At 39.3% G+C, this 27,616-nt stretch overlaps 1 protein-coding gene across 4 annotated transcripts in view; it reads left to right on the top strand.

Annotated features, from left to right (window-relative positions):
• The window catches only part of nf1a (neurofibromin 1a), a 73,643-nt gene that overhangs the window by 10,883 nt on the left and 35,144 nt on the right, over positions 1–27,616 (top strand). For 2 of the 4 annotated variants that reach the window (XM_036562470.1, XM_036562451.1), the window contains exons 12-35: positions 653–784; positions 4,024–4,152; positions 5,479–5,592; positions 5,730–5,809; positions 5,908–6,031; positions 7,053–7,299; positions 7,434–7,507; positions 8,365–8,448; positions 8,743–9,087; positions 9,482–9,621; positions 10,736–10,858; positions 10,960–11,043; positions 11,136–11,252; positions 12,199–12,380; positions 12,924–13,135; positions 13,224–13,385; positions 13,546–13,649; positions 14,324–14,459; positions 17,697–17,759; positions 21,418–21,576; positions 23,170–23,267; positions 23,404–23,550; positions 24,008–24,154; positions 25,075–25,185. In XM_036562470.1, coding sequence (XP_036418363.1) covers positions 653–784; positions 4,024–4,152; positions 5,479–5,592; positions 5,730–5,809; positions 5,908–6,031; positions 7,053–7,299; positions 7,434–7,507; positions 8,365–8,448; positions 8,743–9,087; positions 9,482–9,621; positions 10,736–10,858; positions 10,960–11,043; positions 11,136–11,252; positions 12,199–12,380; positions 12,924–13,135; positions 13,224–13,385; positions 13,546–13,649; positions 14,324–14,459; positions 17,697–17,759; positions 21,418–21,576; positions 23,170–23,267; positions 23,404–23,550; positions 24,008–24,154; positions 25,075–25,185 — 3,314 coding nt within the window. The remainder of the gene's footprint in view (positions 1–652; positions 785–4,023; positions 4,153–5,478; positions 5,593–5,729; positions 5,810–5,907; positions 6,032–7,052; positions 7,300–7,433; positions 7,508–8,364; positions 8,449–8,742; positions 9,088–9,481; positions 9,622–10,735; positions 10,859–10,959; positions 11,044–11,135; positions 11,253–12,198; positions 12,381–12,923; positions 13,136–13,223; positions 13,386–13,545; positions 13,650–14,323; positions 14,460–17,696; positions 17,760–21,417; positions 21,577–23,169; positions 23,268–23,403; positions 23,551–24,007; positions 24,155–25,074; positions 25,186–27,616) is intronic. The other 2 variants (XM_036562477.1, XM_036562460.1) reach the window with 1 other exon arrangement.

The raw sequence follows: 27,616 nt of genomic DNA, 5'->3' as shown, positions 1-27,616 counted from the left end.
CTAACCAACAGGGCTAAAACCAAGGAAGTGACCCATCAGAATATCAGATATAAAACATATTTGTTAGAACAATTATAGAACTTTCAGATGTAAATGCTGACTGCTTGAGCTAGGTTCAAAGTCAATCTAAAATGTTTGATATATGCTTTATTATGAGCAAACTCATATTTTTATAGGAACTGTGGTTTATTGGAAATTTGCTTGCATTTATTTATGTTAGTGCTGGTTTGTGGCAAAAATCAGATGATTATGGGTAGTCCTAGTGTGATGTGATTTATGGGAATGTAGTTGTCCAGTGAGTAGCTGATGGTAGCTACCTAGTTTATTTATTTACTTTTGCTATAAATGAATGCCGTTTCCTGAAACTGCAGTAATTAGCAGAGAAAAGAAACCACAGCTCTTGTTTTCTGTTGGTTTACGCATCCAAGGCCAGCAAATTCAACTTTTTAAGTTTTTTAAGTTAACACTGACTTGATTGACTTGGATAGCTTGGTGCAAAGTGAAATATTTTTGCTTCTGAAAAGCATATTCTCCTGGAGTTTGGTGTTTGAATTTTTGACATCACCTGATCATGCATACAGGATCTTAAGTAACAGATGGGACATTGGGCCTGTGTCACAATCTTACCTTCATGTCTCCCTCTGACTTGCAGTCTCACTTGGACTGGTGGCCAAAGATCGATGCCATCTACTGCTACTCAGGAGAGCTGCGTGCCATGTTTGCAGACACACAAAGCCGAGTCGTCCAAAGCCTCAGTGCCCACGCACCGCTGAGGATGACCCCGGTGAGACACTTTCCACCCACTTGTTCATATCAGCTAGTTGTGAATTTGCACATGTGGAACTGAATGTGTGTCACTGGAATACTAGTTTTGGTTAAGTACTGTTAGTGCTAAGTTTCAAAATTCAATCCACAAAAGGCAACAAAGTCTATGTTTGTCCATTTTGCACATACATATGAAAAAGTATTTGCACTCACCCGAATTTTATTGTTGCTAATTTGTCATGTTTAAATGTTCCGGATCAACCAACCAATTTTAATATAAGATAAAGACAACAAGAGTAAACACAAAATGCAGGTTTTAAATGATCATTGCATTTATTGAAGATAAAGATTTATTCAAAATCTACATCCCTCATGTGAAAAAGTATTTGCCCCCTAAACCTAATAACTGATTGTGCCACTGTTGGTAGTAACTGTGCAATCAGTCTTTTACATTGCTGTGGAGGAATTTTGGTCCCCTCTTCTTCGCAGAATTGTTTTAGTTCGGCTACATTGAAGGGTTTCTGAGCATGAATTGCCTTTTTAAGGTCTTGCTACAGCATCTCAGTGGGATTCAAGTCAGGACTTTGACTTGGCCACTCCAAAAACTTCTTTTGAGCCATTCAGAGACGGATTTGCTTGAGTTCTTCGGACCATTGTCCTGCTGCATAACCCAAATGACAGGCGGACATTCTCATTCAGGGTTTCCTGAAAGAGGGTAGAATTCATGGTTCTACCAATTATGACAAGTCATCCAGGTCCTGCAGTAACAAAGCAGCCCCAGACAGTCACACTACCACCACCATGTCTGACTGTTGGTATGATGTTCTTATGGTGGAATGTGGTGTTCCACCTTTGACTTATCAGTCCACAAATTTATCCCAAAAATCTTGGTCATCTAGATGGTTTTGGAAAATGCGAGACAAGCCTTTGTGTTCTTTGTGGTCAGCAGTGGTTTGCGCCTTTTAACTCTCCCATGGATGCCTTTTTTGCCCAGTGCCTTTCTTAGTGTGGAATTAACTGAGGTAAGTGAGGCCAGCAGTTCTTTAGATCTTCAACTGGGTTCTTCTGTGACCTCCTGGATGAGTCGTTGATGTGCTCTTGGTGAAATTTTGATAGGCTGGCCACTCCTGAGAAGGTTCACCACTGCTCCATGTTTTCTCCTTTTGTGGATAATGGATCTCACTGTGGTTCACTGGAGTCCCAGAGCCTTAGTGACGGCTTTGTAACCCTTTCCAGACTGGTAGATTTCAAAAACTTTTTTTCGCATCTGCATTTGAATCTGTTTAGAACATGGTATCATGTACTGCTTTTTGAGAACTTCTTGCCTGCTTTACGTTGCTAGACAGGTTCTATTTAAGTGATATTTAGGTTCAACAGGTCTGGCAGAAATCATGCCTGGTGTGTCTAGTGAAATTGAACCCAGTAGTCAATTAAATTTGGTTACCTGGTTGATTTAGTAGCTAAGGGGGCAGTTACTTTTTCACACAGGATAAATTCAATAAATTAAATCATCATTTAAAACAGCATTTTGGGATATCTTGTCTAATATCAAAAGTAGTTTGATTATCTGAAACATTTGTGAGACAAATATGCAAAAATAGAAGAAATTGGGGAAGGGGCAGTTTTTTTGTCACAGTACTGTGTATGCGTGTATATATATATGTGTGTGTGTGTGTGTGTGTGTGTGTGTGGGAGAGAGAGAGAGAGAGAGAGAGACATGAATTAACGGAATTTGACTGAGGCATGATAGTCGTTGCCAGATTGATGTGACTTTCCGTTTCCGAAGTTATGTGGGCATTCAACATTTCTCGATCCATAGTGTCACGTGTGTGCTGGGAATAGTGGCCATCCGCGGGTGCTTAATTATTGTGACCGGTGGCATCTAGCTGGAATTGTCCATGCGAACATACAAGCAACTCTGGTAGAAATCACATCCACATTCAATACAGGAGGCCTCACACACATATCCTGCAGGTCAGTGCAGCGTTCTTTAGGTTTTGTGGGATGTGGGAGCAGAAGACCCACCAGAGTGCCTTTGTTAACACCACAACACCAGACACAGTGCCTTACCTGGGTTTGTGAGGTTGCTAACAGGACTCTAGAGGACAGGCAGCGTGTGGCGTGGTCTGATGAGTCACGGTACCAGTTGTTTCGGGCTGATGGTAGGGTTTGTATGTGGCACAGACCCCATGAAGCCATGGACCCCAGTTGTTAACAAGGCACTGTGCAGGCTGGTGGTGGTTCCTTACAGGTGTGGCTGTGTTCCAATGGCATGAGTTGGAATTACTGGTCTGCGTAAACATTTCGTTGACAGGGGACCACTATGTTTCACTGCTGGGTGACCATTTGCAGCCCTTCATGTACCATCACAATGATGGGACATTTCAGCAGGATAATCCACCATACCATCAAGCCCAAGTCGTCCAGAATTGATTTGAGGAGCATTTTGGAGAGTTCTGAAGAATGTGGCCTGCAGATTCGCTCAATCGAGCACTTGTGGGATGTGGTGGGGAGGTCCATTTGCACCCGAGATCCTGCACCTGCAAATACCACAAATCTGTGGGTGGCTATCCAGACAGCATGGCTAAACCTCCCCCCAGACGTCTTCCGTCCACTTGTTGAATCGATGCCACGTCAAGTTGCACGTCAGTGCCCAATGCAAGCCCTGGCTAATAGCACAAGAAAGGAGAATTTTCTGTGCGAGCTTGACCCAGAATGGACCTGTATTTATTCCAGCTTTCCATGCGCACCGCCTCATACTTCTTCTATTTGTTAAAATTCAACTTTAGGCTTCAGCTAGCATTTGAACTAGTTTATATAATGGCATAGTTACGTAGCAGTAGTGATTCCCAGCAACATTTGTACCTTTGTAGTACTTCCCCAATACTTTCCAATACTGAAATCAAAGAAGATTAGAAGAGTGTGATATGCAAATAAGAACTTGGTGGTTTATTCTGTTTATTTGCTTTGTGTGTGTGTGTGTGTGTGTGTGTGTGTGTGTGTGTGTGTGTGCTGTGTGTATGCTCACCAACATCATATAGTTCAGGTAAATTGTTCTCAAAATACTGCAAGCTGTCATCTCACCAAGGTTTCACGACAGCTTTAATATTTCAAAATCTATCACCATGGAGATATGTAACAACATAATCACAATATGATATTTAGTCCAGGGGGGTTTTGATGTATTATGAATGCAAATTTTTCTGATCTCACTGTATTTGAAAGAAATAGATGATAGCGATGAACCTTTCTTCACAGAGTCTGACATTCAAGGAGAAGATGACAACTAGTTTGAAGTTCAAAGAAAAGTCTGCAGATTTGGACTCTCGCTCACTCCTATTGGCTTTGGTGAAACTCATCCATGCTGACCCTAAACTAATGCTACATGTAAGTACATCTTTCCTCTTCCACTAATATTTCTAGTAATGCTCATTTCTAGATTTTGCACTATTGATTTTGTTTCTAGTTATATTGTACATTTATTGACAATGCAGACACCCCTTCTAATTAATTCCTTCAACTAGGACACAATCATGACATTTTAATGATTAATAGCTATATAAATAATTGCAATTAACAGTCTAATAGTCTTTCTTAAACGAAAAATCTAAAGTGTGCACATTGGCTGACTGACTTGACTTCCTATCTATTGATATTTGACAGTTGTAATAATTAGAAACCACTTTACTCACCACTGCCCCCAGACGTGTTCTAGCACCAAATCTGAAGGTAGAGCTTTTGCTGTTTTTGTCAGACCCATGATGTGTCTTCATAACTGTTTTCTGTTTTCATTTACAATTTCATTTTACATGTATATGTATTTGAATCAAAGCCAACTGATAAACACTCAATTTGCATTCTGAATGTTGTGATGTAAACACATTACTGTGAAAACTGACAACTGGGGAAAGTAATTTCTGTTGTCTTAAGTAATTATGATCAGCTCAAATTATTATGCTCAGGTAGTAATCTTGCTCCAGGTGCACCAATTTCTGACACAAGCACTTGGTTGTGCACACACGTCTTGTATAGTATCCATAGAAAATAGAATGGGATGCTCTGGAGCAGCCGCACAGAAGTTAAATGTCACCGTGCCCAATATCTATGCCAGCTTGAAGGGTATAAAGCACTACATCATTGCACTGTGGAGCAGTGTAATTGCATTCTCTGACATGATGGAGCACTATCCAATTCCTTTGTGATCCAGAACTTATCATCCAATATCAGTTCCTGACCTCACCAATGCTCTTGTGACTGAATGCAATCAAATCCTCACAGTAGTATTCCCACATGTAATGTAAGGCTTTCCCAGATTAGTAGAGGCTGTTAATGCAGCAATGTGGGGACACACTCCGTATTAATACCTTTTGATTTCTGAATAAATGTAGTCTGCAAACTTTTGGACATCCAGGCCCAGTTTCTGACACCCAGGTTAAGCTTAATACTAGACTGAAAAGAATTGCAGTGGAAAATCACCTTTAGCACTGCACTTTAGACCAAGCCTAGGCTTAGTTTATGTCTGGGAAACCAGCACTTAGTGAATATGTTGAACATGGGTGACAGTGGTTGTGGTCCTGAACTTAACAGAAAGAGTTGTGTCTGGGAACTAATCAAGACAAAGCAGGTTAATGAAAATCAGTGTATTTTTTGTTAAAATGATTCATTTGGAATTATATGCATGTAAAGAAAATGTGTCTGTGTGTTTTTTGTTAGAACCCTGGTAAACAGGGCCAGGAGATCCAGAACAGCACAACTGAACTCATCATAGGCCTGGTCCAGCTGGTGCCCCTCACACACACTTCAGAGCTCTCTCAGGAAGCCATGGAGGTATCAAATTTGCTCCTTTTTTTCTTATCATCTTTGTCCTTTTTTGACCTTGTGGTGAGGATAGAGATGGTGATGTTTAATTGACAAAGATATTAAACGTGGTGGGGTGTGTTCACAATGTTCCTTTTGTCCCTCAGGCACTTTTGGTGTTGCATCAGCCTGAGACCATTGAGCTTTGGAACCCTGACACACCTATTGAGACCTTCTGGGACATCAGGTTGGTTATTGAGCAAACTGCCTTATTAGTTTTGTTTGTACTAACTATGCTTAGAGTTGTGTGCTTATTTGATCATTTGATCTTCTGAACCTCTGCAGCTCCCAGGTCCTGTATCTCATCTGCAAGAAGCTGATTGGCCACCAGATGATCAACAGCACAGAGATATTAAAGTGGCTGAGGGAGATTCTCATCTGCAGGAACAAGTTCCTCCTGAAGAACAAAGTGAGTAAACCCCACTCTCACAAATTTCTCCTAAAAAGGTAAATTGCCAGTTTCTGTTTTTTCTGTTAGAACTTAGAGTAAGTGTCAGCTGCACACAATGGTGATTTCTTTGCTCATATACACCTGATTCGACTCAGCTGTTAGTTGCCAGGTTTAGTAGGTGTGGACATTATCAAATTGTGCTAGACCCAGCACTCTAGGACTGAAATTTGGGCCTGACAAATAATATATTTTTAAACTCCTTAGACTTGTCTTCCTTGACCAGCGGAGGGCACTGTCATGCAGATTACCCATTCTATTTTAAAGGCAGGATCAATCTCATGGAAAACTGAGTTTCCTTACTGTTTTTAAACAAAAGAGTATGATGTGGTATGTAAACACTGTTAAAGTTTCAAAACATGCGGTTCACTCCGCCTGTCCATATAGTCCATACATGGAAATAAGCTGGAAAAACAACCCATTTTAAAATCACTGTTTTTGTGAGGTCATGAAAAACAATGCATTTTCATATATTCTCCTATTTTGTTTACAGCGGTTTAGTTCTGTACATTCATACTGAAGTTATACAGTGTTTTTAGCCCAGACTGCTTTTTGAATAAGGCACAAAACAGTGCAGCTGATCAAAATGGAGGTCATTTATACACAGTGCCTTACAAAAGTTTTTAACGTCCTTAAGTCATCAGGCTTGTCTTACGAAGAACATTGTTTTTGTTTTTTTAAACAAATGGCACTTTTTGTGCCCTTATTTTGTGTTGATTTGTAATTTATTTTAATAGACCCACCCTCAAAATGAATTAATTTGAAGTGATACTGGAAATGTTTTTATGTAAGAAAATATTCTGTGGGGGAAAAAAACTAAACGAAAAATCTTAAAGGCAGTTGCAGAAGTAGTGGAGCAGTGAAATGGATTGTTTTGGATGACTTAGTTGATCTTCAAACATGAATTGATCTCACAAATGTGGAAGGTTCTTCACTTCCCTTTCTTTATAAAAGACATCTTAAACTCCCTCTATTCCCCCAGGAGAACGCCACACAGGGTAGTTTGATCCCCATCAGCAAGCAAGCGCAGACCAAGCTGGAGGTATGTCTGTACTCGTTCCTGTGGAGTCCGGATGCAGAGGCTGTGCTGGTGGCCATGTCCTGCTTTAGACACCTGTGTGAGGAAGCAGACATCCGCTGCAGTGTGGATGAGCTGCCCGTACATACGGTCCTGCCCAACTACAACACCTTCATGGAGTTTGCCTCCGTAAGCAACATGATGGCCACAGGTCAGTTTTACAAACAGCATAGAGCTCCCGGTAGTTAACTCTTTCCTGGATTTCTGGCTTGTGGTGAGTTGTTGCTTGTCCTCATTTGAAAGTTCAGTATTAAAGTCAATGTTCTGATGTCACTATGTATGTAGGTCGCTCTACCCTACAGAAGAGAGTGATGGCTCTGCTAAGGAGGATAGAGCATCCAACAGCTGGGAACATAGAGGTGAGTGCTAGTTCCTGGACATTCACTATGTTTCTCTAGTCTTTTATTTTTAGAGTACTGTGCAAAAGGCTGAGACCAGTCAAAAAAGTTGTTAATTCTCAGGGGACATTTCTCAAGAAACTACATATATGGTATGGTTCATCAAATGAAAATAGTTCTAAAAATGGAGTTCAAAAAATGGTTAAAAGACAAAGAGAAATTGAAACTCCAAACTTAAAGCTTTCCTCTTCTAGGGATAAGAGAAAATCAAGCTCGTCATTAGCTTCAATCCACAGGTGTTTCTGTCCATCCTTCCACTGTGAGAAGACAACTCAGTGCTGCGTAGCTGAAAGGATGTGTAGCTGTCAAGACGCCATTAATGAGAAAAGGAGACAGAAAAAAGAAGAAAATTTGCAAATCGGTCAAAGAAGCTGCTGCTCTCTGAATAACAGGCTGGTCACCCCAGGGTCCTAGTAACATTGAATATGTCTGGGATTTCTTAGATCATGAGAAGCAGAAAGTGCAAAGTTTCTAACTCTGAATTTTGGAGGTGTGGAAAAATATCTTTGATTAGATTTGTATGAAAAACTGAAATCAAGTCTCCTGAAAAGAGTATCCATATTTGTAAGAAAGGCAAAGGACGAACACATGAAATACTAAAAAAAATGAAATTATATTTATATTGAGGCGCTTTTGTAATTCTCTATTAAAATGTGTTTTCTGCTTTTTTCCTGACACTTAAAAATTAATTTGTGCTTAATTGCTGATTTGGCTGGAAATTACATAAATGAAGCGTAGTCTCAGACTTGCACAGTATTGTAATTTTCTTTTCTTTTATTCTTGATTTAATTTGACTGTTCATGTCTTACCAACTTCAGGCTTGGGAGGATACACATGCTAAATGGGAGCAAGCAACTAAACAAATTCTAAACCACCCAAAGAACAAAGTTGAAGATGGGCAAGTAAGTGAAGTACCTTTCGGTTTTGTATTCGCATTTGACAGTTGGAGGAGGTAGCCTTGTTTTCTGTTTTGAGACATTGGGGTGTAAAAAGGGTTTGAAATACTATTTAGACTTAAAATTCGGAAATGGATTCAGTAATAACTGAAGATTTTTGATAGTGAATGAAATTGTTGGCTATATTGCCCAGCCCTGTTTTCTTAGTGTCTATCAGATAATAAATATTGGTATTAGTTATTTTCTTGAATGTATTGAATGCATCTCCACATCACACATGGTTCTCCTCTCTCATCTCAGGAGTGGATCAACATGACCGGTTTCCTGTGTGCTCTGGGTGGCGTTTGTCTGCAGCAACGCAGTACACCCAGCCTGGGCACCTACAGCCCCCCCATGGGCCCTCTGAGTGAGCGCAAGGGCTCCATGATCTCCATGGCCTCCTGTGAAGTGAACAGTGAGACACCCCTCAGCAGGTTCTTGGAGCGACTGCTGTCCCTCATGGTTTGCACGCATGAGAAGGTGGGCCTGCAAATCCGTACCAACGTTAAAGACCTGGTGGGTCTAGAGCTGAGCCCTGCCCTCTACCCGATGCTCTTCACCAAGCTGCGCAACAGCATAGGGCGCTTCTTTGACACCCAGGGACCGGTGAGAAACATCAGCTTTTCTTACACTTAGCAAGCCAACGTAAGTCTTTGATACTTCACAAATAAATACCTCGAAACTGCTAAAAAAAAACCCCACAAAACTGTGATGCCTGTTATTACACTTCCTTAGACACCTCTGTGCTGCCACACAGGGACATTTTCTTCGCTGGTTTGTTAGAGATAGTAAAAGTTGCAAATAAAAACATATGGTCTGTTTTTGGATGGTTACTGCACATTCTGTTTTAAGATGTTTATTGCAGTAAGCAGTTTTGGTCACAAGAGGGCAGAGTTGCATTATCCGGATTTATCAATACAGCATCAATATATACTTTGAAATTTCACTTTTCACTATTAGCTGCGTAATTTCTAACACATTGCTGTGTGTCCTGCTTTAGGTACCAATCACTGATACAAACACACTGTTTGTGGAGCAGACCATTGCCATCATGAAGAACCTGCTGGACAGCCACACTGAGGGCAGCTCTGAGCATCTGGGCCAGGCCAGCATTGAGACAATGATGCTCAACCTGGTCAGGTCTGGCCTCCTCCTCTTTCTTTTGTGGTTTTTTGATATAATAAAAAATAGAGATGCTTTTGGGAAACTTGCTGTTATCATAATAATAAAATGTAGTATGTTTAGCTTTAGTTTTATTGAGTTGAATATATTTTATTTTATTTACTAGGGATGCATCGATACAGAGTCTGATACCATACTGAGTAACTACTGTCCTATACTAAATACTGAGTAACATACTACTTAGAATTAAATTGAAGTGCATTGAAGTGAAGTGCTATGCTGCGTTATTTAACGCAACCTTGTATTGAGTAGCACTGCAATAGAGAAGAGCGGGTTTAGTTCCACGGCAGAAAAGCGCTTCTGTACAGCTGTAGTTTTGTTTCTCATCTGTATCTTTTAACATCAGTCTCTGTAGTTCAGTGTCAGCAGGACTTGCATCCGAGAAGCTCACGTCAAGTTTTGTCCTCTCGGCGTCTTGGCTGCTTGAGCTGAAGCTAAAAATTCTCTAAATCCAGACATACACTGTGTGATTTTAGAAATCTTATTCTTTGATGATTCCATACGTTTGAATAGATCATCATGTACAGACAAAGTTTTACATACTCACACTGTACAAAAACGCTCCATCACATTGTGTGAAATGCAGCTTCTACACACAGTTCTGTCCGTTAACAATTTCAAAGCCATTTCATTCAAAACCATGTGCCGAGTACTGAGCAGCGAGAAATTCACTGTTGATCTGTCAGGATGAACCACTGAGAGCTGATATTATTAACAGTAGGGATGTGCTTATTATTAATGATTTCAACATTTTCGCACGTGGACAATGTGGCAAATAAAAGATCACCCTTCATTTATTTCATTTTGCATCAATTTCAAATTAATGAAACTTAAACGTAATATCAATTTTTTTAATTTTTTTATTTATTTATTTATTTTTAAGTATTTAGTATTTAAATACTTTAAAAAGTGTGTCCATCGCTCACCTTTTATTACAGTTTCCATTCTTTTTGGGACACTTTCTTATACAGCATCACAAGAAATCTGCTGGAATTTCTCTGTTCAGTCTTAGAAGCTACATTTTCTGCTTCTCACAATCTGCTTTTCACATACTGCCTGGCTGTCCCCATAGGTATGTCCGCATTTTAGGAAATGGAGTCCATGCGATTCAGATTAAAACCAAACTGTGCCAGTTAGTGGAGGTAATGATGGAGCGCAGGGATGATCTTTCTTTCTGTCAAGAGATGAAATTCAGGTAAATACACTACTTAGTGTTCTCAGTGCTGTTTTTAGTGCATGTCCTTTAGCTTGCCATTGCTGTTACGTGTATTAAGGTGATTTATTGTCCTTTTTGAGGAATAAGATGGTGGAGTATTTAACTGACTGGGTGATGGGGACCTCCAATCAAGCAGCAGATGATGATGTTAAATATCTCACACGGTAAAGTCAATTAATCTTAGAACTCTTCCCAGTTGTTTGATCTCTTGCGCCTTGTAATAACGCAAAGCTTCTTTGGGGTGTTTGTTTTGCAGGGATCTGGACCAGGCAAGTATGGAGGCAGTTGTTTCTCTGTTGGCTGGCCTACCTCTGCAGCCTGAGGAGGGAGATGGAGTGGAGCTGATGGAGGCGAAATCTCAGCTCTTCCTCAAGTAGGACCCTACACAAACTCGCATAACTGTATCGCTATACAGTATAACATTTGTTAATCATTATGACAAATTTTGCATTACTGGTATTGCATAGTGAGGCTCTAACAAATTGAATTTGTTACTGTGCGTTGTGAGTGTCTTGACTAACCTAGACATCCCACGTGAAGGTTTCTATGTGTCTTTTAATCAGTCACATGATCTGACAAATGTAGCAATTTGGTCAAAATAAGACAAGCCAATCTTTAACCATGCAACGTCAAGAGTTTACCAATGTGTTTTAAATGAAAATTCCACTGTGGTTTGATGTAATTTTATTTTTTTATTTATTTATTTTTTTCCCCCCACCCAGTGGTGGCGATTGGAAGCAGGGGTCATAATTACTAGATCTTAAAATCTAGTTTTTATGTACTATCCAAAACATATTTTAGGCCATAACCTTATTTCAAAGCTCTCATAAAACAATGTCTCGGGAATTTGCATTTTTGCAACCATTTAATGTATTAACTCTCTGAGGTAGCTTTTAAAAGCAAATGTCTTGAATGTCTGGTTCCTATCACCACCACAGTGGACAATTGTGACCTGGTATTTTTTTCTTAAATAGAGCATTTGTTGAAATATGAAAGATTTACTTATGCAGTAACTTTGAAAATCAGTGGAATTTCCATTTAATATACTGGCCATCACAATCGCTGTGTTTGTTAGTATAATCACAATGTGGTATTTTATCTAATAATTCACAATTCACTCTCATTGGAGAATTTGTCATCACAGTGTGAATTTCACATCACAGTGACAATTTCAAACTCTGAAATGCCTCAAACTGATTATAATTATTTCCTGTTGTGTTGCTGTAAAGCAAGACTTGGAGGTTTGATCAGTCATCACAGCTGGATTGTCAACATAGTCATTTTCTTCACCTTAATGATACCGGTTCCTTCTTTCTCAGGTACTTCACATTGTTCATGAATCTGCTGAATGACTGCAGTGAAGTGGAGGAAGACGGTCAGCAGGTGGCTGAGAGGAAGCGGGGAATGTCCCGGCGTCTTGCCTCCCTGCGCCACTGCACCGTGCTGGCCATGTCCAACCTGCTTAATGCCAACGTAGACAGTGGCCTAATGCACTCCATAGGTGAATGCTCTAGGATTAGGATAGTTAGTTTTATATTTTCAGGACGTGATGGGTAAAGTAGCAAAGGGGAGGGAGTAAGGGGTCCAGGGCTAGAGCAATAAAACATTTCATTCATCATGACCAGTTAATGCAGTGGACCCTACATAACTTCCGAAATCTCAGAATCGCTATACTGCTCGCACTATACTGTAGCGATTTCAACACTTGCAAACTGTTGATTGTTGATGTAGCAGTATGCACACTGCACACGAAATCGTATACAAGGTATAAACACTATGCAATCTTTTGACCTGGAAAGGTGATGACAAAATCCCGCTGCATTCCAGAAATAAATGTGGGAAGTGTTCAACATGTGCCAAACTGCAGCTTGGGGCACTTGCTGTCGTTGTTGTGTGATAGGGAGATTCTTTTTATAGACTTTTTATGGAGTCTGTTTCTCTGCTTCTATTTTTTCTTTGTTCAGTACATCGTTGATTAACAATTGAGCATTAACTCTAAAAGTGATGCTGCCAGTGAGAGAGTCATTACTTTGTCTGTCCACAGGCCTGGGCTACCATAAAGACCTGCAGACGAGGGCTACCTTTATGGAGGTGCTGACTAAGATCCTACAACAGGGCACAGAGTTTGACACACTGGCTGAAACCGTTCTGGCTGACCGCTTTGAAAGGCTAGTAGAGCTCGTCACTATGATGGGGGACCAAGGGGAGCTTCCCATCGCCATGGCGCTGGCCAATGTGGTGCCCTGCTCTCAGTGGGTGAGTAACCACTATACAGTTGATTAGACACAAAACTTAAGGCACTTATTCTGGTTGGATATTGAGAGGATGTCGCTGTCATCTTCAGGACGAGCTGGCCAGGGTGTTGGTGACACTATTTGACTCCAGGCACCTGCTGTACCAGCTGCTCTGGAACATGTTCTCTAAAGAGGTGGAGCTGGCTGACTCCATGCAGACTCTCTTCAGAGGAAACAGTCTGGCCAGCAAGATCATGACATTCTGCTTTAAGGTAAAATTTAGTTTATAAATGCTTGCACAGCACACTTACAGCGCACTTTAGTTGTTCTCATTATCTTGATTATACCTTGCTGCGATTTCTCTTCTTTTTCTAAGAAAATGCACTTTAAGGTGATGTTTAAGCAGAGCAGGGACTCACTTTCTTCATGTAGGTGTACGGAGCTGCCTATCTGCAGAAACTTCTGGAACCACTGTTGCGAGGTGTCATCACCACTCCTGAGTGGCAGCACATTAGTTTTGAGGTGGATCCCACCAGGTATGTGTGCACAGACTGATTTTTGTACTCTTAATCCCTGTATTATGGTGTTATGGTATATATTTGTATGTATAGCAACCGTCAACACATTAAAATAGCTGAAAACACAAAGTCTGTTTTGTTACATTCCTTGTACATTTTACATTGTATTTTCAAAAATGTATAGACTTCTTCTTATTAGTAAATTCATCTATAAAGTGCACAGGTGTTGCACACCTATAGCTTGTGTAAACGCCATAGAAAAGCATTGCTAATAGAATCGGACACTTTGAAGCTCATTGAGTTCATTGAGTAAAGAGGTATAAAGCCCTTTAAAGCACTGGGCTGTTGAGCAGTGGAGCTGCATTCTCTGGATCGTTGGAGCTACATTCAGTACCTTTGGGATGCATTAGAGTGATCCGGAACTAATCCTCCAAAATTGGTATCTGATCTCACTAATGTTCTTGTATCCAAATGCAATCAAATCCTCACAACAATGTTCTAAGATCTGGTGTAATGCCTTCCAGAAAGGTAGAGGCTGCTACTGCTGGGAAAACTGCCCTCTTTTGCCCTCTCCTGTAACCGTTTTGGAGATACTTGTTTTTCTTTGGACTGTGACAAAGTGTATGTCTTAAAAATTGAGGCTGACTGTTGCTCCTTGGTAGAATTTCTTTAAAAACAATTATCTTCTGTAGGCTGGAACCCACAGAGAACCTGGAGGAGAACCAGAGGAACCTGCTGCAAATAACAGACCGCTTCTTCCTGGCAATCATCAATTCCTCCAGCGAGTTTCCGCCTCAGCTGCGCAGTGTTTGCCACTGTTTGTACCAGGTATGCACTGTTCTGTTTTACCCACACTACATGGCGACTCATGCCAAACTGCTTCTTATTTACTGTAACCCATCACCATGCTATTGCCTGCTCTCTCAGTGGAGAGCTTGCTGAATAGTCACAACTAACTCACTTACACACTCAGCCTTCCTGACACAGTTTAGTTAAGTATATTCAGCTTGTTTTATCTACTTATGTGCTTTATTTGTGTGTCAAACACATTTGTAAGTGATATATTTCGATAAGGGAGGCATTTGCTTGTCAGTTGCTCCACTGCTCCATCTGGTGAACGTCACTGTAAAGGTTTGTGTGTTACACAGCAAGTCATCCTGATTAATTGTTGGCTCTCTCCAGTTCTGTGTGTGCACAGTCAATCGTATCTGCGTGATAACTGTGTGTCTGTGTTTGAGATGGTTTAATATTTCAAAGAGCAAAATGCAAGAATACAATCACATAATATAATCTTCAAGAATATAATCTTGCGAACAACGTTACATGGCCTAGTCAGTTTTATCCTATAGGTTGGATCTGATCTAATGATGAAATGTAGAGCTGTTTTGTCCTTATCTTGTGAATTCTCTTCTATCCTGTTCTGTGGTGAGACGTCTATTCTTCAACATTTAAAAATCGTGATCTTCTAATGTTTTTGAAGTAGAGGTTAGTAAATCAGCTTGTTCATTTGAAATACTTTGAACACTTTAAATGTGTTTGTGGTCACTAACTGCTATGAACAGGTGAAAAACCCAATGCAAGTCAAAGTGATTGCAAATGTACTGTTTTTCTATAATTACCTTACATGCTTAAATAATTACACACTTACCTCACTCCATGTGTTTGACAGCATATGACACATTGTTCAATTTTTTTAGTTTCTCCAGGAATTTGTGATCACAGTTTCATACAGATTCAACTAACCATCTAAGGGCTTGCAATTTTGTCTGGTCACCTTGCACTTATTTGTGACTCAATCACAAGTTATTGTAAAAGTGCATCTTCTGTGCAGTATGCCAGTCAGCCTTCATTAATGCAAGAATGAGCCCATTTGTCAGTGATATAATATATAATCTTGGTTATTTTTAACAGTAAAATATCATACTAATTAATTTTTTATATTGTTTAGACCTGGTTCAAGTCACACATTGCTACTGGACGTACTACTAGAAACAAGTCTGCCTGTGCTTTATACTTTATTTACCTGTTTTGCTCAGCTTTCCTGAATAGGTGGCTGTAGACATGGTGCTTATTTTGTGTAGCATCATTACATTTTAATAGAAAATATATAAGCCTTTTGTTTGAGAATTGAACTATTGTTAATTTTATTTTTTAAACTTTGAGGCTTTGATTTCTTTGATTTCCCATTTGTTTTTCCTTTGTTTTAATCTCAAACCAACAAGGCTGCTTTCAAAACAAATTTAAAAAAAAAAGTATATCGGGTTATATTGCGCTTCCCGGAAGAATAAATAAATAACAAAGAATAAATATTGCTACATATGCAACGATCATAAACTCAGATCCTAGTGGGACTGAAGACTGAAGTCCAGATTTATAGATAACAATGTCATACTGTGTCATAAACCATATAACGTGGCTGTTGGAACAAAATCTCTATTTTTGCTGTCTTTTCTTTATTTCATTCTTCTTCTTTACATAATTTTAAAGTGCCAAACGCTTTTTACATTGTTCCAAAATTTCATGATGAACGGACTAATAGAAATGGTCCAAAATGACTTTGAATAAAGTTTTGTTACATTAACTTTCACTAAAATTTGAGAGTGTTTGTTTTTCCTTCTCCTGTAAAGTTACTTTTATGGCTATACAAGGTTTTGTTCTGACAGCAGCAATAGCAGGACTATTTGCGATTACTTAATATGGTTTGAGTTAAGTGTGTAATTTAGGGATTCGCACACTGCTAAGAAGAGGCTGCAAGCTTTCGTTATTTGTTAGCCATGTTAACCTCGTAGCTCCAGTGCATAACTAATGAATCAAATGTCGGACACTCTTGGTGGATTAATTGCATTTGGGCCAAGGGGAGGAGCTTTGTAAGTTGATTTTTACCCAAAACTTACCACTGGTTTCTTGTAGTTCACAGAACAGCTATGCTAGTGGTGAACTCTTATGGCCAAACTTGAATAAGCTCAGTAGTTCTGATCTGTTTGTATGTCTGTCTGTGTGTTTGTATTAGTGCATTTGCATATTTATAGGCATAAGCTTGTGGAGTAAAAGGTGAATATTTGGTCTGATTGAGACAGCAGGGAATTAACCTGGCTATAGGCATATAGTCTTATACAAAGCCTGTAGTGTTCGTGCACACTGAGCACAACTCTATGAGGAGGAAGGAGTGGCTCAGGCCTGTCACCTGCTGCCTGTTTCCTTTCCATTTACTCTGCATGTGTGCATCTCTGAGCAGCCAACTCCACTCTCATTTGAGAAACACACAGTCAGTCGAGTCAGTCACTCATCCACCTCCTCACCACTACAGAATTGCTGCCCACATGCTTTGTATTCTACCAAACTTCATTCTCGCACTCACATCCTCAGCAAAACCGCACTCCCACATGCTGTCTCCTGATGTAGTATTTAAATGGCCCATTTCCTACATTTTGCTTGTCTTTTTTTCCTGTCTTATGACATTTGTGTGGGTTTATGAACCAAATGTTGTCAATTTATTTTTACATTAGCATTTTCCAACCTCTCTTTGTCCCTTTTAAACATGCTGTTTTAAACATGCTGGGTTTTTTTTTTATTTGTTTTTTTTAAACTATGCCTTTAAGACTAAAATATGTAAATGACCTCTGTTAAAAAGCAGAGGTATGTGAACACATTGGTGTTTGTGACATCACGAAAAAACTGAATTCAAAATTTAATGTTTGCAGCTTCATTTCCATATGTGGAGGGTGTGGACTGAACAGTAAATGTTACTTTTTGAACCTTTGCCAATGTTTACATACCACATCAAACTCTTTCATTTCAAAAAAGAAATTTGAGAAATTTGTTTTTCCATGATATGGGCCCTTTAAAGACTGTGGCTCACACAGAAGGTAGAATTGTGTTGTTTTCCATAACTTCTGATGGTTTACTTTAGATAGCCGGTAAGTAGTAGAGTTTTTCCGAATCAGAACGCAGTGCTCAAATGGAAACTGTGTGTATGCGTGTAAGCATTATGGCTGTGTGCGCTGTGCTCACTGTGTGTTGTGTAGCCGCTGCTGTGACCTCTCTGTGCCCATCTCTGCCCTGTAGGCTACTTGCCACTCCCTACTGAATAAAGCCACTGTTAAAGAAAAAAAGGAAAACAAAAAATCCGTAAGTCTCCCAGAACTTTTTATTTTTTCTAGCCACCATTTTTGGGTTGATTTTATTCATTCTGGAAAGCCGCAATTTATTTTGTTCCTTTCGTTTTTAAAATTTCTTTTGAGCTTTTTTGCCTTAAAACATGTTCATAAGCAACACTGCGCACAATCCTGTTTACAGCATAGCCTTACTAATCACTTACTAACTCAAAAGTCATGGTTGAAACAATGTAGCTCTGTGGATCACCAGTGTCCTGACCCTTTCTGGTCTGGAATGGGATTTGAGAGGGCTAGCTGTGTGGTGTACTCTTGGGACTGGTCAAGCTTTTCCATCTGTCTGTATGACGCCATACAGATGAGCTTTACCTTTCTATGTGTTCTCCATTGCTGAGGAAAAGCCTCCTCTGCCATGGAAGTCCTTGCACACCAGGAGAAGACTCAAAGGCTGAATTCAACCAAAGTTCCAAAAACTCAGCAAATCAAGGCTGCTGGACTAATATATTCTTAAAGTTTAGCTTCTTCTTGGAGTTTGTTAGCTCATCAGTCAAATGAGAGCGAATGTCTTCAAGTCAGTTGCTTTGACATACTGCTGCTAAACAGACTCAGATGATTGACAAATTAACGTTGTTCATGTATCAAATTGAATATAGCCTCCTTGTCACATAACATTCAAACATTTAGCTTCCAATGAAGGAAATCTAAACTGACGTCAAAGTTTTCTAGGGGTACATGATGTGGGTAGTTGACATATTATTTACAGATGAAGGAAAAAATTTCATTATTATTTTTCGCCCAGTGTTGGAATTACAGCCGATAAATACAAATGAATTTAGCCCCCTACTTTTGGCACGTGCACCTGCCAATACTCATTGTCACTAGTTGTGGGCATTTCCATTCTTTTTAGGCTCACTACAGTGGAGCATAGTGGATAACACCACAGCATACTGGAGGGCCTATTGCTGTCCAGGCTGGAACGGTGCTGCTATAGCAATCAAGAGTCTTTGGCCTGCAGACCTCTGAGATTGTGTAATCATGGCCAAATTTGGAACTCCAGGCCTAAGCAGATTTCTCTGTGGGGAAAAATAAATGGATGTTTTAGAAAATTGCCACTGTATTGCCCTGTTATAAACAAAAATGTTCCAAAGCCGATACGTTTTACCGTATGTGCTTAACTCCTTCAAATGTCACTGAATCCTCTGAATGGCAAGGTTGTTAAAGAGTCGATATATGATTATTGTTACATGTAAGCTACACTGCTGCACATTGAATTAACATCATAAAACTGCACAAACCAGCAAGCTATGTCAAATATGGTCGTTAGGTTGCTTGGCAGTGGTATCATACAGTTTTATAAGCTGGAGTTTGTGTATAGTTATATTTAAGTTAAATAGTAGACTTTCTCACATCTGATGTCATTTCAATGTGCAGGAGTGTTTGTAGCATGTATATATGTAGCAATGTTTGTATTTCGACTGCTAAACGACCTCGTACTTGTAACTGACAGTGACACTTGCTGAAAATATTAGATAGAACAAAATTTATCAGCTTTGCAACATTTTTTACCACAAGTCATGGTTGTTGGTTTTTTTCGTTTTTTTTTTTTTGTTTCCCAAAAAATTTCTCCCCAATTTAAACATGTCCGGTTCCACCCACTAATTAGGACTCCCCCAATTACACGATACCACAAGCTCTAGTAGAGCATAAGCGGGCACAGGCTTCCTCTGAGACCTGTAAAGCGAGCCACCGCGTCTTTCCGAACTGCTGCTAACACAAAGTCATTGGACAGCTGAATACGCTCGGAGGATGCGTCAGCCGGCAGTTCTGTTACGTCAGCTGACACCTGTGCTGGCTGGGCGTTGGGGTGGGGGAACGGGGGGCCATCCTACCCACCCAAAGATTCTGAAATCTGCTTAGACCCAGATTTCCAAATATGGTCATAACACTGACTATAAAATCAACTTCCACTATGCCACTGTAAATGCTAAATATCTAAATGTTTACCACAATTCACATGGCTATGTAAAACTAATCAATGATCAATCTTTAGAGTTTTAACCCACTTTCCACTGATATATGGATTATACATAATTTAAAATGCAGAAAATATAAGTTGTTGGTATCTTCATTAACCACAGCAAGGCTTTAATTATCATTACTGGCTATGCTACATCTGTGTAGCTTACAGTTCCTTTTCTTATTGATTAGCTTTGTAAACCTGCTGCTCCAGGGAAGGTGCACTATGTACTACTTTAACTGATGTAAAGCTTCAGCTTCAGATTCTACTTTGTCAAAAATAGATCCAACATTCAGATAAGCTGGTAGTGACCTTATACTTGGTGTGCAATGTGGATAAAGCATGTGCTTGTGTGTTGAAACACTAGGGGATGGATCAGTAGTTTCACTACACCTCATATAGGATTGCATGTACTGTGTGGGGGTTGTTGAATATGTTCACAGTTCTTGGAGTGGTAGTAAATGTTGTACATTGTATATATCGGTTTTATGATCTTGGGTATGCACATCTTGCCAACTGGAGAAACTTAATTGCATGTCCTTTTCTCCTATCAGGCACTTTTTCTTTATTTTCATATTGGTTATTGTGACCAATTGATCTTAGTGATTTTGTGAATTACCTCTGCAGCCAAAATGTACCATCTAATGATGGATACTGTTTATTCCTTCATATATATATATATATATATATATATATATATATATATATATATATGTGTGTGTGTGTGTGTGTATGTACATATATATAAAATGAATCATTAGGAAGAATGAATTTCTTTAGGTAATGATAATAAGTGAATGTTAACTGTTTCATATGTTAAATACTTTTTACCTTTTTTGCATCACATTCAGGTTGTTGTATTAAAGTTTATTTCTGGAAATGTTGAAAACGTGGCAACACGTTTTATTAGGAACATTTAAAACAAGTATTGTTCTAGTCAAAAAGAGTAGGTTGCATTGGTATATGGGAAAGTAGCAGAGTACCTTAAAATGAATCTGGGTCATACATTGTGTCTGTGGTGGGCTCTGTACAGTAGAATCGTGATGCTCTCTGTAGTTGTGCCATGTTGTCTGTGAGTTCTTTCCTTCTTGTCTTTTGTATGGTCATTAATCCTTAAATATCTATTTCATACCACAGTAAAACTTTTAGCAGTGAAGGCGGTCTTATGTTTGTGTTTGTGTGCTTTTGGTGGCTGTACTGTGAGGTGGTTGGATGGCTAAGATGAGCATATTCGCTTGCATGTTTCCCGTTATGCAAGGTGATGGGGCTGAACAGAGTGCCTTATTTTTGTGTTCTTTACTGCAGATTCACTGAGCAGTGTTTCACTCAAGTTTTGAGTAATGTCATACTTCCATTCAGTCTTTTTTTTTTCTCATGGTAAATACTGCAAGCCTACTGTTTGTACTGTCCATCATATCTGTTTAAATATGCTTCCACTCATTCTCTTGCATCTATCTTTCTGATTCTTTTTTCACATATTAAGCATTTATACAAAACTCTTGACTGTCAGAGAGCTAGAGGTGTTTTATGACCTCTGTTGGTTTCATCTGACTCTTGTCTATGTCTGTCTGTCTCCTCTGTGTTGCATTTTCCATGCCCAACCCTTTCCCCTACCTCCCCTTCCCCCTCTCCCTCTACCCACTATGTCTGTATGCAGGTGGTCAGTCAGCGTTTCCCACAGAACAGCATTGGTGCTGTAGGCAGTGCCATGTTCCTGCGCTTCATTAACCCTGCTATAGTGTCTCCATATGAAGCAGGCATCCTAGACAAGAAGCCCCCTCCTCAGATTGAGCGAGGCCTGAAGCTCATGTCTAAGGTATGGGATTTAACCAGCTGGTACATTTGCAGCATTGTGTGTTCTTATTAAGGCCCAGTCACAGTAGCTTTTTGCCAGGGAAATTTTGTGAATCAGGATGCATTCATTTCTAAAGAGTTTGCCAAGATTGGTATAAACTTACAGATATAATACATTTTAATTTCACTCTACACTGAAGTTTTCATGGACTCCTAACTACTACTACTATTACTACTACTACTACTACTATTACTACTACTACTATTAATATTAGTAGTATAATAATTTTGTAGGTAGTTTGACCAGAGGAGGATGGGTCCCCCCATGTGAGCCTTGGTTCCTCCCAAAGTTTCTTCCTCAGCTCTGAGGGAGTTTTTCCTTGCCACTGTCGCCCCTGGCTTGCTCACTTGGAGGATTTACATTTCATGTTAAAACTTTGTCCTTAATGGATTTCTGTGAAGCTGCTTTGTGACAACATCAGTTGTAAAAAGCGCTATACAAATAAATTTGACTTGACTTGACTGACTAATTTGGAATGCGACATGAAAATTTGCATTATCCTGCATTCTACAGCTTTGACTGCTTTGACTTCTGAAAGGTTGAGGCTTTGTGTAGCAGCACTGAAGAAGTGCTAATTTTAGCAAAGGCTAAGCACAACCTATTATACTGACCTTATTTCTTTCCCACTGACTATAATAAAACACATAAAAGAGATCCTGCAAGATATGTGGTCAGTTAGGAGAGTGTATTAGATACTATAACTATATATAATTTTGTGTTTTTACAGGAAGGTCAAAGGATTAAAATAATCACATTTGTTTATTATAGTTAATCATGATTATTTGTCTTATTTGCTGAAATGTAATTATAAAGGACTCAGGATATATTTATTGGAATATACTTTTTACTTTCAATAATTCAACTCTTACATGAACATTCACATGAAAGCAGAGTGAACATGAAAATTTGGTGAACACAGTTTCAAGTTTTCATCACCAACGTTGAGTGAAAGCAACTGTGGTTGTGTGTTCCTCCTCCGCAATCGTAGCCCCCCACGCTCTCATACCACTACGTTACATCTTACTGGGGGAGAACTGAAGCGTTCCACTTTGCTATTGCTGTTGTTAGTTTGCAGGTTGTTGGTCCATAGTTTTCTCGTGATAAGTGTAGTCTGTCAGCGTCCTTAGGTGATGATGATGTTCAGCGATGTGTGTGGTTTATAAATGTTACTTCAGACACTATGTACTTTGGTGATAAATTTACAGTGGAGCATTAATGGAAATGGTCAATCAAACACTAAATTTGACAGTGTATTTGATTAAACCCAGGGCTACACAACAGGAAACTATGCAAGTGTTCATGGCATTACAATTTTTGGTGTAAATGTAATGATTCAAAATGTTACTATTGTGTTTATTTTTGTCAAATTAGCTAGCTTTCAAACTATACCAAAAATGTAGATTTTTTTCATTTACAATCTTTTGGTCCAGTCTTGGTCTTGCATGTTTAGCAGGGCAAGGCAACACAAACTGCAAATTTCCAGTGTGACTGCAGCTTTAAAAAGAATGATGCAAGAGGGAGCTTGGTCTTATTGTTATTTCTTCTGTTTGTCAGATTCTCCAGAGTATCGCAAATCATGTCCTGTTCACTAAAGAAGAGCATATGAGGCCTTTTAATGATTTTGTGAAAAGCAACTTTGATGCAGCAAGAAGGTATATTTATGGCTACTTTGTTTAGCGACTCAAACGCTAATGCAATTTGTCAGTTCAAGTGTTGGATTGCATTAGTATTTTGCAAAGTAATATGTAAAGGTCATGCCCTCATTATTATTATTTTTATCTCATCCAGATTTTTCCTAGACATAGCATCTGACTCCCCTCCTAGTGACTCAGTGAACCACAGCCTGTCCTTCATCAGTGATGGAAATGTGCTGGCCCTCCACCGCCTGCTCTGGAACAATCAAGAGAGAATTGGGCAGTACCTGTCCAGCAACAGGCAAGCTAACTGGATAAAGAGACATTTGAAAAAACAAGTTAACATTTTCATTACTCATAGTAAGAGTGATGAAGGTAGAAGAGTATTAACATTTAGCTCAGAGGAAGTTTAAAGCCCACAGTCTCAAAATTTCCTCCTGTTTTGCACAATCATTCTTCCACTTCCCTTAAATGTTGATGCCTTTCAAGTTGCTAAGTCTGCTCACATTTCTGCTTTTTGTTAAACAGAATTCGTCTTTTGAAAGTTGATAGGAAAGTTTGCTCAAGATGAAGTGTAGTCATACACAGTATGACTGTTTTTTTAATTAGTGACAAAGTTTTGAAAACTTATTTGCCCATCATAGTAATTTTCTTGATGCAATATTTTCTTTGTTTTGGTTTGGGAGGTTTGTTTCTCATTATTACTGTTTTCAGTCTTAAAGAGATTAGAAACTGTATGATTGATTTGTGTTTGGCAGAGATCACAAGGCTGTGGGTAGGAGACCTTTTGATAAAATGGCTACCCTCCTGGCCTACCTCGGCCCCCCTGAGCACAAACCTGTAGCTGACACTCACTGGTCCAGTCTCAACCTCACCAGCTCCAAGTTTGAGGAGTTCATGACCAGGTGAGTCCCTCTTTGCTCTATTTATGGCCAGTTAATGAAGTTCTCTGGGGCTCTAAAGATTTTAGAAGGCAAATGGAAATGACTGCAGAAGCAAAAACTTTATACTTCAAGATTTATTCTGTAAAGATTATGTAAGTGCACTAAAATGAAAGCCTTTCTGCTTAAGCATTTTATTCCTTGAAAGGAAATGAGCTTGAGATGAGTATAGACTGTGCTGTAGTTATCATTAGGTTTTATGATGCTGTCATTGAACGCCCTATTAAAAAAGGCATTAGGGATCCCGAGTGGCACAGTCATCTAGTCATCAGCTCTAGCATCAGGATATTGCGAGTTCGATCCCTGGCAATCCCACAGATATCTAGATTATGATTGGCTTCTCTTTCTCAGAGTGCATATAATGGCTGTGTCTTTCTCCATCACTCAGCGCAGAGCTAGTAAACGCAGAATGTAACAAAATTGGCATTTAGTGTTCGTCTCAAAGCGCGTTGAGCTGCCCAGTAACGCTGCATTTGTGGTAGTTCAAAAAGATGTAGTGACGCCTTGCATGTCTTGGAGGAAATGTCTTAGCCTTCACCCTCCCTGTTTGGTAGCATCGTGTAATGGAGATCTTGCTAGTGGGTAAGAATTATCCCTGATAGAATTTGGGAGGAAAATTGTGTTAAAAAAAAAATCTAAAATGTCTTTGCAGAATGTTTGTAATTGGATTACTTTGTACTGTGTTTATTTTTTCTCTTTGAATACAAGCTGCAATAAGTCCTGTTTTTCCCCCTACTTAATGCCACAGGAACTAATGTGAAAGTGCTATTATATTTTGAAACAGTTAAGGTCTGTCTCTGTAGTTTCTATAGAAAATGGGACTGTAAAAAATTTACTGTTTAAGTGTAACTGATATTAGACAAAAAATATCTCTTTACCCTCAGGCACCAAGTCCATGAAAAAGAAGAATTTAAAGCTCTAAAGACACTTAACATCTTTTACCAGGCAGGAACATCTAAGAATGGCAATCCTGTCTTCTATTACATCGCTCGCAGGTAAGATGTTTTAATGATTTATCAGCACAACTATGAAACAAACAATGTTTATTTCTTGGATGATGTGATAGCAATGTAATAGAAAAGATAAGAGTAAATAAGATCAAACAAATGCTTTTAGTATACTTTTGGTATTGTTTAAAGCCACGTTCTGTGATTTTGTTTTTGTCAATTTGTATACATTTTTTCTTAATGAAAGTATTTTAGACGTCTAGGGCAACTCACTCTCTCCTCAGCCTTTAAATGAGGATTGCAAAATGTTTCTTTTTCTTACAAATTTCTAGTTTCTGCATTTGGAGCTCTTTCGGTGGTATAATACACCACTGACCCATAACTTCCCTGTAAATTGAAAAGCCAGGTCACAACTCTAGTATTTTAAAATCACAAAGTGCATCTTCAGAGCACTAGCTTGAATGAATTTGTTGACATAATGGAAGCTTAATGCCTCCAATTAATATGATGTTCTTTGCTTCATAACAATGACTGTTCAACAAACTTCACATGGCCTGTAAAATCTAAAGATCAATGGTAACACTTCATTGTAATCAGTAGACACAAAATAATGACTTGAAATGTGTCATTCCGTAGGGAATGATTATAAATGACAATCAGTGCATGCTGCATTTCAAACATTTGTTTTAATTGCAGATTGTAACCCAATTGTCTCTTGTTGAAATTGGTTTTGTAGGCAGAAGTGGTTTGTAGCAGCAATGAGGTTCATGCTTGGCATCAGTGTAGCTATCACTTGAGGTTTGCACACAATCTAAGGCGTGTTTCACATGCCAGAGAGAGAAAACTCCAGAAAGTGACCGAAGAGATTTAAATAGCCTGCGCATAGCCTGCAAATAATCTGCTCGAGTGACAGGATGCATTTGATTTTTCTTTAGCTATACACTACCTGTGTCAGTCTCTGCCAGATTTAAAGCTACATCTTTGCTCTTTGCAAACTTCCCTTTGCTCTTGAAGTAAACCTAAATTGTATTTATTTTTTGTCTTTGTCTCCTTTGATAAACACACTTATTTACTGCATACCTTTCATTTGAATGTCTTTTAATTGATGGCAGCTTTTTATCAACACTAAGAATGCTTTATCATACCCAGTGGCTTTAGGGAAGAATGGTCCATCTGCTAGATTATCCCTAGCTCATCCCAGTTAATTTTCTCATGCCTGTTATATCACTGCTGTCACAAGAGAATGAGCTATGTGGTCAAAGAAGGAGATCAATCTGAAGCATTTGTTTTCAGCACACTTATGCTACTTGCAGTGTCTCTTAATTATTGACTAACTGCTAGTCCTCTGGCTGGCCACGCACAATGCTGAATAGGAATTAGCTCTGGTTTGGCCTCAGACTCTGGGGAAGAGTTTGTAGTGTTTTCCTCTCAACCAGCATTTTTATAACACACCATACCTGTTACCTACTGCTTAACATTTCAACGGACAGATGGGTGGCAAGTTAAAGGAAAAAACCTTTACACCTTTACCAGTAATAGATGTTGGAGAAACAAGTGCAGCTGCTTCCAGACAGGTGTACATTTAAGCATTTAACATCCAACCATGCTCTGTGGCATGTATAAATATGCTGAGCAGGTCCAGTTGGCCACATGTTTAAGTCTCACAAGAGCAAAAGATCTAAGTGACATTAAAAGAGCCTTCGTTTTTAGCATATACGTGGAAGGAGCTTCAGCCACAAAGTTTGCTCATCTGGCTAGTTCTTCAGTAGGAAAAACTATTCACAGGATAAACTAGCCACAGGAACAGTGACTGAAGTGACCACTTTAGTCTGGAAATTTTGCTTGTGGTTGTGAAGCATACACTCAGTGATCTTGTGTGTACATTAGTGCTATGTATGTAAGAAAAAACAGAGGAGCAGCTGTTCCTCAGGTGAATGAGAATATCAGTATAGGACATGATCAGACTGTGTCAGCAGGACCAGCCTGTTAACAACGACATAGAAAGGAGATTAGTGGTAGGGTTGCAATGCATAAACCTTTCATTACAAAGCGGAATGCACATTTGAGATTTCAGTGGTGGAGAAACCACAGGCACTGGTCCTAGACATGTGGAAGAAAAGAGCCGTGGTCAGGTGAATCATCCTTCACCATATTGTCCACAAGTGGGCGAGTGCATGTGTGGCGTTGATTAAGAGAACAGTACTGGCTTGAATGCTTGACCCCTATAGTTAGCGGGCTGAATGGCTCTGTTATGCTGTGGGGGGCATTTTGCTGGTATGGCTTAAAGTCCACTTTTGACCTTGGAGAGAATGATCACTACAAAAATATTCTGACTGATCACCTTTATCCTATGATGACACATTTCTGTCCTGATGGGAGTGGACTCTTCCAGGATGACCATGCATCCACCCACAGGGTCATCGGATAGTTTCATGAGTATGAAAATTATGTAAATCAGATGCTATGGCCTTTGTAGTGA

This window comes from Colossoma macropomum, unplaced genomic scaffold (assembly GCF_904425465.1).
Source record: "Colossoma macropomum unplaced genomic scaffold, Colossoma_macropomum, whole genome shotgun sequence".
Lineage (NCBI taxonomy): Eukaryota > Metazoa > Chordata > Actinopteri > Characiformes > Serrasalmidae > Colossoma > Colossoma macropomum.
This window is presented reverse-complemented; position numbering and strand designations above follow the sequence as displayed.